General features: G+C 33.2%; 2 protein-coding genes across 2 annotated transcripts; both read right to left on the bottom strand.

Annotated features, from left to right (window-relative positions):
- Positions 1 to 7,706: 7,706 nt before the first annotated feature.
- LOC111885155 (heat shock 70 kDa protein 4-like) lies at positions 7,707 to 8,198 on the bottom strand. The gene has a single exon (XM_023881440.1). The coding sequence runs from the start codon at positions 8,196 to 8,198 to the stop codon at positions 7,707 to 7,709; it is 492 nt and encodes a 163-aa protein (XP_023737208.1).
- Positions 8,199 to 8,240: 42 nt separating this feature from the next.
- Positions 8,241 to 9,656, bottom strand: LOC111885154 (heat shock 70 kDa protein 3). Its single transcript, XM_023881439.2, is given in 2 exon segments — positions 8,241 to 9,349; positions 9,446 to 9,656. Coding segments are annotated over 2 exon segments (1,320 nt in total).
- Positions 9,657 to 11,859: the final 2,203 nt, after the last annotated feature.

The following is an 11,859-nucleotide window of genomic DNA, read 5'->3' as shown; positions in this document are numbered from 1 at the left end:
CACAACCAGCTTTCGTCAGATTGTGCTTTTGATAACAGGCAGATAGCTGGGTTTCCTTTGAAAGGTTTGAGATTTAGAGGAAACATTTCACCCTTACGCTCTGATTTGAGAATAACTTTCTTCGTCTTCTTCTCAATAATTTCAGAACCCTCATCGTCGAATGAGACTTTGAGACCGGTACCTCCAACGAGCTGAGATACACTGATGAGGTTGTGTTGTAGTCCTTCCACGTATGCCACATTCCTTATAGTGAAATCACCATTGGTAATCATTTTGTATCCCTTTATGGTGCCGAAGGAGTTGTTTCCAAACTTGACGTTGCCACCATTTGAAAGAGACATGTATTCCCTCAACTCTTCTTTCCTCCCTGTCATGTGACACGAGTAGCCACTATCGATGTACCATTCTTCGTCAAACTGCTCGTCACTGATAACCTGCAAAAGTTAAGCAGATTTAGGAACCCAAAGTTTCTTGGGTCCATGTGAGTCTTTCACATGTACAGGAATAGTAAGAGAGATGTCAACAAGATATGTTCGTTTTATTAGTGTTGTTTCATCTTTCTTTTTTATGGTAAAAACTTTGATTTTATTAGGATTAGGTGCGTTCGGTTTAGACTCAGGTTTAGACATCGAAACCTTCTGTTTCCCTTTTTGTTCAGCTGAAGATTGAGATTTTTGAGAATGAACAAAATGGAATTTAGAGCGAGGTGGAGAGGAATTGGAAGAATTAGAAGAATTAGATGAGTGAGATTGAGAGGGCTTAGATTGAGATGACTTCTTGGCTGGAGACTCTAGGTGACCCTTTTGCTTTTGATCATTGGTGGGACTGATCATAGAGTTTTGATATCTTTTGATTTCAGAACTGAGCCTTTGCTTTCGGTTGGTTTCGTTCTCTGAACCGAACCTTTGCTTTCGGTAGAAGTTATTCTCAGAACCGAACCTTTGCTTTCGGTTGCTTTCGTTCTCTGAACCAAACCTTTGCTTTCGGTTGGTTTCGTTCTCGTGCGTTTCAACAGGATTTTTCTCATACTTCAGGTTCTTGTCTTGATGTGAAAAATAAGCATTCTGTGATTACCAGAATTGTTTCCTTACAGAGAGATTCTTCCTGTATCTCTGATTCCTTTGACGTTTCTGATTCCTCATCTGCTTCGGTTGATGATGGATGTTGGCTTTCATTTTCGGTTTCTCTTTGGCTGGTTCACTTTGCACTGAGGAAGTTTCACTAGATGAAGTATCTTCTTTTGCCGGACTTCCATTTTCTTGAGGAATGTCTTTCGTACCACTAGTACTTGGCACATCGAAATTATCTGGCTTGTTCAAGGGTTCTGGTACGTATCTACCTTTACTTTTCCATGAGGTCCTTTCTGATAACCCTACCGTTTCATCAGCATTATCGATTGGAGTTGACCAGAAGAACTCATCGCATCCATCAGCATTGTCTTCGTTTACAATTGTTGTGAGTTCAGCAGTCTGATGTTCGGTTACTCCTGTGACCTTGTGCACTTGATTTGGAGTGGTCCTAACCTTTTGATATACAACGGCTTTCTCTGCTAAGATCGGAGACTTTTGTTGGGACAATCGAGCGAACTCCACTGAATTTTCTGAAATTAGATTCTTGTGGTTTTCAGGTTCGCTTTTCACAAATTCTGAGTAGTCAACCGTGTCCTCTACAGAAATTTCACTCATATTGTCATCCTCATTAAGCTCAGATGCATTTTCAACATCAATTTTGTTTTCTGAGCTCAAGTTGGCGTTTAAAGAGTCAAATTTTTGTATGGTTTCGGTTCTCAGTTTCAGTCTATCATTTTCATCCAAAAGGTTTTTGAGCATGTCCTTATGGTCCTTGGATTTAATGAAAGATTCTATTTTGTCCAGTCCATACATATAAGTCGGATTAACGCCCTCAGATGATATCACACTTTCACAATTATATGCTTCAGCATCAATTTTGTCCTCCTTAAACTCAAGGAAGGGCAAAATCATGCGATGAATCCTTTGTCCTATTTCACAATCCAAATGAAGTTGAGTAATATTAGTGTAAAGATGTTTTGCAATCAAACAAAAAAAATTTCGCTGTTTTAAAAGCTTTAAATTGTCTCTTTGTAAATAAATGTTTTCATCTTTTATTTTGACTAATTCTGACTCCTTCAATTCGATCCACATGTGCCGTTCCTCACTCTTCGAAGACACCCTGCTTAATTGATCAGTTAGGTTAGAATTGGTGACTCGAGTTTGAGTTAAACTACTATCTAGATGAGAGATTCGTGAATTAACACTTTTTAGTTCTTTTTCATATGAGCATTGTGGAACTTTAAATGAGACGAAAACCGATTGTACCTTCTTGATTAGTTCATCGAGCTCGTTGAACTGTACGCTGAGCGGTTTGGCTGTAAAGCACATATCCTGTTGGTCCTTCGGTTCATTGCTCCCACTATCGGTATTCTATCCCCTCATTTGAGATACGTCAGACACCATCAAGCACCTTCCTCCACTGCTTTCCCCTTTTGCCACACAAGCCATTCCATGGGAAGGCTTCCTCACTTCATCATCTTTAGAGTCGGTTGACCAAACCTCCACACCACCGAACTCGTCATCAGCAACCGAACCCTGCACAATTAGAGCATTCATAGAAGGGTTAGCGGTAGATTTCTTCTTCCTTATCTCATCAAGCTTTTTCTGCAGCAAAGCTTCCTCATCCTTTTCAGCCATCTTTTTGAGGACACAATCCTTTGCATAGTGGTTCTTTCCCCCACAATAGTAGCAGCTTACTCCAGAATCACCTTCTGCCTTCGGTTCCTTCTTAAACTCTTCAACCTTCGGTTCATCTTTAACCTTTTCTGAGCTATAACTCCCCTGCCAGTTTCGGTTTTTGTTGTTGGGGAATCTCTTCTTGATGAACCTCTTGGGGTTAGATACCATCTTAGCATAATCTTCAGATGTGAGGTCATAATCCTCCAAGTTGAGGTCTTCGTCCTCCATTATCGCTTTACTTTTGGACAGGAGGGCCAACGAACCTAGGCTTGAAACCACATTCTTTTCCTGCAACACAATCTTCTCCTGAGATTTGAGAATACCCACCAATTTCGCCAAGGAATATGATTTAAATTGCTCATGGGCTTTAACTGTAGACACCACTGCTCTCCACTCTGATCTTAGACCATTTAAAAACGTAACCTTTTGCTCAATAAGCTTCCTTTCGATGTCATGTTTGATCATCTTGCTGAGAAGATGATTGAAGCGATCGAACGTTTGGGTCACAGTTTCTTCGGCTCCTTGCCTGAATTCTCCAAACTCAGACACGAGTAAGGTTTGGATAGAGTGTTCAAGATCCTCGTCTGTAGAGTACAATTCACGTAGCCTATCCCAAATTTCCTTTGCCGTCGTGCATGAGCTTACCAACCTGAAAGTGTCGGACTGAAGGGCGAATCTGATCAATCTTCACGCCTTGATATTACACTGATATTTATCTTTTTCATCTTGCGCAATATCTTTAACATCTTTCAGAAGATCATTATACTCCTTTTGAGTTTTAATAATCCTTGAAGTTGCAGAATGAGAAAACGGACCAGAAATAATTGCTTCCCATATGAGGTATCCATTATCCTCAGATCCTATAACGTAATCTTCAAAGTGATGCGCCCAATAAATATCAAGATACGTCAATAATGAGATGACAGCTCAATAAATATCAGTAATTGCGGAAAACCCTAAGTGAAACCTTTTTCACAGAAAAGAAGTGTATCGATTACACAGCCTCCTGCTCTGATACCAATTGATAAGATTAAAAACTAACCTTGAAGATCGATTAGATCTTAAACAGGCAATATAAAGAACAAACAGCAAAAACACGAAAATAATAAACAACTCAAGAATTAATCAAACAAGTCGAATGATTATTAAACAACCCTCAGAAGAGCTCGACAAAGAACATCAATTGTAGAGGGTTAGAAGGTTTACAGGAACGATAAAGAAAGAACTTTATAATGCTATCTTCTTCTATCAATCGTATTCTCTAGATCGTTAACCTAATATGCATGCAAGCATATTCTTATATAGTAAACCTAACAGGCTCACGGTTGGACAGGCCCAAACCGGAGTACAAAATAATTGGACTTTTAACCGAGCCCAATGATGCAATTCTAAACGAATCTGCAACCCAACAGGGTTTAATACTTTCGTCAATTAGTTTACTATTGTGTTTCACTTTGCATGCTTACTTCCTGAACAATTTTATTATTTGAAATTCCACATTCTTTTATACTTTTGGAATTAAATAGTGAATTAAGATTGTCATGAATTGTTTGTTGATTTTATATGGAGATTAGACATTCCATTGGGATTGCTGCAATATTCATGAGTATAGAGAAAATAGGATTTTCAGTACTAGATAAAGCCACGCTTAGAGAATACTTCATGGATTTAATCACAGTTAATTCTAAGTCAATAATATGTACTATTCTTAAAGCAAACATAGGTAGCTCATAGTTTGTGAATATATTATACATTGGGTTGCCTAAACACGTCTAGTAACTAAATGTTACAAAGGGTTTTTTGTTTATTTTTCCTAAAAAAGGAAAACCGATATCTTTAGGCCCCATGGTGATTTGAGTTGATCTACAAGAACTAGGCATGGTCCAGACTAAATTGATTTTTTTCAATTTTGTAGTTTGAATTTGATCATTAAATCGGAGATCGAGAAAGTAACAAATGAACATGAGGTTTATCATTTGTTGATGAATTCATTCATATAATATATTGGACAATGAAAGAATAGTTAATCACTTATGTTAGGGATGACATTTCATTTAAATTAGAGTTTGGAATTGGCTATGGAAAGATCTCTTTGTTGTTTAATTATACTTGCAGTTGTAGTTATATACTTATCCAAGTGGGAGATTGTTGGATTAAGATCTCTAATCTCATAACTAAATTGGAATAAACTTGTTAATATAACCAAGGTCCTTTTAGGGTTGTCCTTATAACCAGAAATAGCTAGAAATGATATTGAGAGAGAGTGAGAGAGATAGAGAGAGAGAGAGAGATAGATAGAGAGAAATGATTTGCTAATATATTATATGATTATTATATTAATTGGAAATAAATAATTGTTCTATTAATTTGTTATGTGATTAATAAAGTAACATGAGATCAGTATTTAATAATTAATTTATTAATTGATAAATTAATGAGAAATCATTAAGAATTAATTGTTAATCGGAAATAATCTGAAATTAATTCGAGGTTAATTGGAATTAATTAAAGGTATAATGGTGAATTGTAATTGTCCAATAGTTGAAAAACATAAGCAATTCTAGAACTACCCATATTATGGCTTTTTTGGCTTGATTCTGAGGGTTTCTAGAAACCTCTTGGGTGTAGATAAGGAAATGATTTCAATTAGGATTAAATACTTTATTTAATTAATTCCAGTTTGGCTTTTCCTGCAAGTTACTTAAACTATAAGAACCCAAGCCCAACAAATTTTTTTCATACCTTTACCTACATGCTTAGGAACAAAATTTATATACCTCTCTTCTATTTCCTCTTCATTCTAAGGTTTCAAGTATAAACAACTGTGACCTAAGGTTTTAGGATGTCTAAATGTATGATAGCATATCATTATCACTATATATGAGATTTCTACCAAATCTTGTTTCTTTGTATAATTCCCTCGCACATTAACACAAATATAGTTAAAATCCTTAAGCTCTCAAGTAAAAACAACGTGATCAATGATTTACAAATTTTGTGTTTATGATTGCGGTTGTTGCCACCATGATTGTATCAAAACACCACAAACTTTACCATGTTCCTAGTAATGAACGCGAATTATCTTTCTATGAAATGAAGTAATCACAATAATCTTCTTACCATTGAAGGCATGATATGCTAACATATTTTTATTGGACCATTGAAAACGTGATAATGACCGTGTGATTTCAATCAATTATACTGACATGATATTGGACATGCATTTAATAAGTTATTTTGGCGGTGTCTCTCTCCACTTATTCCAAGATTTTTTTAATTCAAAATTCTGAACGTATGGCTTTCTGTTAACTATAAATCCCCAATTCTTACCCTAATTCGAAATCTTCTGCTCCCAATATATCCAATCAATTTTACAAGAGAATCAATTGCATTCTTAAGTGTTGTCATACCTTCATACTAAAAATCCACAGTGTCTACTTCTTCTGAACATGTTTTGTATATTGAGGAGTATGCTTCATCAGTTAATATGATTGTGAAGCCTAACAAGATTGCAGATCATTTATATATCTTTTATTATTATTCAATTTTTTATACATATATGACTTAAAATGACATGTTGTTAAAACGTGATGTCAAGTATATGCCTTGGAATCATGACGTGCGATGAGGAGGTTTTAGAACCTTGATATACCTCAATGTCACAAGACCATGTTAAGAGTAAGAATTAAGTTTCTAACCTTTAAATCATTGTAATTTGTATTTTGAAAATCTAACATACCAATTCATCATAATTTAATAATCTATCATATTAACTTATCAAGTCATTATACTTTCAAAATCGAAGCTACGATATTACTATACATTTAAAATCTACACTTTTTTGAATTTGACTATCAATTATACCATCGTACGTTTAGTTTTTTGCCATTACAGAATTATACTTAGTATTATTACTTATTATAGTTTATTTCGTATCAACCCTTATTATAAGAACAAATTTACTCACTAGTCATTGTTCTTGTTATTATTCTATCATCCATGTTCAAAAGATTAGGTTGCACTCATGGTTTCTCAAGAAGTGATGATCATGCATTTCCTATTTACTAGGAATTTATGTTATCTAAAGAGTGATGATTTAATAATATTACAGTTTTGTGATATAGAGGAAGAGGAGACATAAAAATGGCAATGTTTTATTGATGAAATTAGGCTCTTGGTAGCTAATCGACCATGGACTGATGTGGTCATTTATACCAACATCACATGCAAAAGTTTATCTACTTTGCAAAAAAGTGTATCACTTTTGGAAATATTAGCTTTACAAAACTTGGTTTGGTAACTTTTAGTTTCTATTAGGACATTACAGACTAAAATATGGCGTTGTACTTTATCTTACAAATTGTAATTTTTCATTTGAGAAGTTTATTTATCTTTTATAAGAGCATTGTAGTCGGTATTATTGCATTTTATTTTGGTTGTAATGTCAAAAGCTACCAGTTTTCATGTTCTTTATATATTTGCAACTGAATTTGAATCATGTAAGAAAGGTAATGAAGTAAAAGAAAAAAGGTTATGTACATTCTTTTAGTACAAATAGAAACAAACCTTCAATTAAATGTTCACAAATGAAAACAATTAAATTTTTCTGAGGGATTAACGTAAAAAAATAACGATAGAATTTTCCGTTACGATCAAGACAAACTAAAAACTAAAAGCGTTAATGGTGATTACTTGTCCTAGGGATAATTCGATCACTGGTATTTTACTAAAAATCATCAACAATGGTTCTTATCCTAGACACACTTGAAAAAGGAGAAATATATTTATTAAAGGTATATAGTAGAAATATTATGAAAATCATTTGATTCTTTACTCACACACAAAATCAATACCACACTCAAATGTAAACTTTTACTGGAAAATACAAACTATAGAACATACTTTATAGTAGATGACACTCCAACTAATTCTCCATCACAATTAAGAAAATGTTGTTTAAACATGTTGGACAACGATTGGCAGGCATACCTTTTCCAACTGATTTAGCTCCTTTTGATACTCATCAAAACCCACAAGTTGGCTTTCATTAAGAATTTCGTTTGCTTTTTCTATGGCAATTTCCATTATTTCCAGTTCTTTCTTAGTAAACATCTTGGTAGTGTTTCCTATTTTCTTGATTTTTCTTTTCACATCATAAAGGTAGTCCTCGAATGCATTATGTACAAAAACCTTCTTCTTGTTCTCCTCATCTTGTAATTTGTACTTGTGAGCATCATCTAGCATTTTTTCGATATTTCTTGTCGAACGCATGTCCTTGTGATTGGTAACTATAATCCCTTTTTTTAGGCCAGTTGTTAATTCCACTCCTGACCAATTTAAAATACCATTAGCATCATTGTCAAAGATCACGTCTACCTGTGACAACCCCTTTAGTAGAGGTGGGACTGTATCATCGAATTTTCCTAGCCAATTACTGTCTTTGGCCATACTTCTCTCACCCTGATAGACGTTGAAAGTTAATGTATCTTCTTAATCCTTAACATTAACATAAATTCCTTCCTTCTTGGCTGGTATTGGGGAATTTCTTTTAATTAAAACAGAAAAATAGCCACCATAAATTTCAATACTAAGTGACAAAGGCACAACATCTATCAACACTAGGTTGCGAACTCTTTTACCGCTATAGCCAGTTAATTTTGCAGCAAGAACTGTTGCACCATACGCAACTACCTCATCAACATGGATCTTCTTAAAAAGCTCTTTTCCTTGGAAGAAGTCTTTCAACAATTGTTGTACCTTGGGTATCCCAGTTGACCCACCAACTAATACTACCTCATCTATCTGTTTTTTATTCATTTTTTCATCACCCAAACACGTCTCCACCATCTTTATACAATTACTAAAGAAATCTTCATTAAGCTTTTTAAACTTTGCACGAGATATTCTCATAGAAAAATCAACACCATCATGCGAGTTGTCAATATCGATAGTAGTATCAATAATTGAAGAGAGAACTCTTTTTTCTTTTTCACAAGCTTCCTTCAACCGAGATGGTGCTTTTTTATTCACACTGATGTCTACCTTGTGCTTTCTCTTGAATTGTTCGACAAAATAGTCAAACATTGCGTTATCAATGTCCTGGCCACCTAAGTGAGTGTGACCAACAACAACCTTAACTGTTATCGTACCCTTCTTATCAATGGTGACAAGAGAGACATCAAATGTATCACCACCTAAATCAAAGATGTGCACATTTATGTCACGAGCTATATGATTTTTCATGTCTAATCCATATGCAATTGCTGTTGAGGTTGGCTCATTGATTATCTGTAGAACATTAAGTCCAGCAACATGACCAACATCCTTTGTTGCTTGGCGTTGGGAATCATCAAAATAAGCTGGTACTGTGATGACTGCGTCATGTACAGTTTTACCAAGGAATTTCTCTGCAACTTCTTTCAATTTAATAAGAACCATAGATGAAATCTCCTCTGAAGAAAACTCGTTCTCTTCACCGTTATGTGAAGCTACAATCATCAGAATGTCTCTAATACCTTTTATGACATTAAAAGGCCATAACTTGATGTCTTACTGAAGTTTGGTATCATTGAATCTTCTTCCAATCAATCTTTTTGCATCTAAAAATCCACTAAGTTTATATTAATCAATGATGGATAACAATTTTATGAATTCTACAAGCATAAAACAAAGGAGCAAATGAATTAAATGCAGACCATAAATGGTGTTGGTGGGGTTCATAGTAATCTGGTTCTTTGCACCTTCACCTATTAGACGTCTGCCATTCGTGAAAGCAACACAAGATGGAATAGTCATATTTCTTTGATCATTGGATATGATCTCAACTTGGTCATTTTGCCGAGCACCCGCACAAGAATATGTTGTTCCAAGGTCAATACCAATAGTTGCACCAATTTTTCTATACATGCTTGTTTTAAGTAAAACCTGCATTTGAAACATAATGTCTATTAATTTTAATAATTATGATCATTTAACTTTTCAAAACTATATGCATTTGTGTGAAATAACTACCTTTCAAAAAGAATAGTAAAGAAACAATATTTTCAAAACGATATATGGATGGTTCTTTGATTTTTTTATTTTTTCGATTTGCGGAGGTTATTTATGTTACATTCTCAAAAAACAATTATTTAATTTAACAATTTATATGCATAATTTAATTAAACAACATATTTAAATTTAAATTTTATGAAAGGCCTCACATTTTTTCTAGTAGCAACCAAAATTCATGTGTAAAGATAACCCTGTGTTGTTCAAGTTCAATATAATGATCTTTTCTTCAACTATCCACGCACATTGATAGATACTTAAATTGTTAATTTAAATATAACATTACAGGGTCACTTAAATATAAATTTTAGTTTGACATAAACAGCTCAAAGAATATTTTGTAAATAGTTAAAAGTGATAAATTGTAGTATTTTTCTAATAATGATTATAAGTTGGTTAATAAAATTAAATAAATATCAACTTTAAAATGTAATCATAAATAAATTAAATTTCAATATTAGAATAATATATTTATTTCTATTTGTAAAGTTATGTATTTAACTTTTAACATATTATACTTAATTTATTAGATTTAATAGGTTATTGTATTTAAACCATTATCACTTTAAAGCCATAACTTTTGAACAGTTTTGATAAAATACTCAAATTGTTAATTTAAATATAACATTACAATGTCAATTTTAATATAAATTTCAGTTCCACTTAATAAATCCAATGAATATTTTATTAATAGCTAAAAATGATAAATTGTAGTGCTAAAGGCAAAAATTAAATTGTAATCTCAATTTAACTAAAATACTTTCTAAAGATAATTTATAATCATTAAAAATTTTCAAATAAGTAACAATAATAGTAGTTAAAATTTATTCTATATAAATTATTATATTGTTAACATTAAAAATAAAAAAAATATTTAATATTTTAAATAATTTCAATTATAGAAATGATAACGTTAAGAAAGTAAATTTTCTAAAATTAATTAACAATAACATCTATAAATGTTTATATTATACAAACTTAGTATACGAATTATTATATCAAATTTAACAATAATGTTATTGTTATATTTAAGAAAACACATATTTGTAAGATTTCAACTAGATAGATGTTTCTATACAATGCGTGGGAATTCACCTAGTGTGTGTGTATGCTTGTATATGTAGGTGTATGTCTGTGTTTATATATATATATATATATATATATATATATATATATATATATATATATATATATATATATATATATATATATAGAGAGAGAGAGAGAGAGAGAGAGAGAGGAGAGCATAAAACTATATTACTACATATTCGAGTTGAAGACTAATCGATTATTTTGTGATTAAGCTCTTGTTCACGTGTATCTTCTTTTTTCCTATATATTGATGACAAATTCAAGCATTTATGAGGTTAATTCACATAACAAAAATTGATCCACCATACAAGTAAATAAAGCATGTAAATGATTCAATTTGATTATATAATACCGTATCAGGAAATTTATTAAGTTAATTGACTTCAAAGTATTAATGACAAATTTTAGACTAGAACTACAGATAACAAATGATAAATTTGCTTCGCTAGTTAATACCACAAAATAAGACCGTCAGTGGGGGTGAAGCTGCTTGGGGGAGTTGTTAGTAGAGACGTAAGTCTTATTAGCGCGTTAGCCATGAAGAGGGCTGCCAAGGCTGTTGATTTGATGCACCTTCTACCACAGTTACATGACCCCCAAAGTGAGCTTCTTTTGTTTCGATCTTGAATGGGCATCGCCAAACTTTTCTTTGGTCTTAGAACGTGCCAACCCGCTCACATGGAAGAGGCTGCTCTGTATTTTGATAAATGGTTACGTGAGTCTATTGAAGATATTGTGGTTGGTGGGGGTCCGTTCTTTAGGGACCTTCAATGGCGCACGTTCAATGAATCAGATAATTTATTTTCATTAAATAACCTAAAAAATTTTTATATAGGTTGTCACAAGTCTAGTTGAGTCAAGATGCGTGTCGAGATGAGTTGAGTAAACCTTGTTCCAGTTCCTTCTGTCTTAGTTGCTTGTGTGCTTTACTCTATCTTAATGCTCGGATCACGAATTTCGACTGGCT

This window comes from Lactuca sativa, chromosome 1, assembly GCF_002870075.4.
Source record: "Lactuca sativa cultivar Salinas chromosome 1, Lsat_Salinas_v11, whole genome shotgun sequence".
In the NCBI taxonomy this organism is placed as follows: domain Eukaryota; kingdom Viridiplantae; phylum Streptophyta; class Magnoliopsida; order Asterales; family Asteraceae; genus Lactuca; species Lactuca sativa.
Note: the sequence above shows the minus strand (reverse complement) of the source record. Positions and strands in the feature narration are given on the sequence as shown.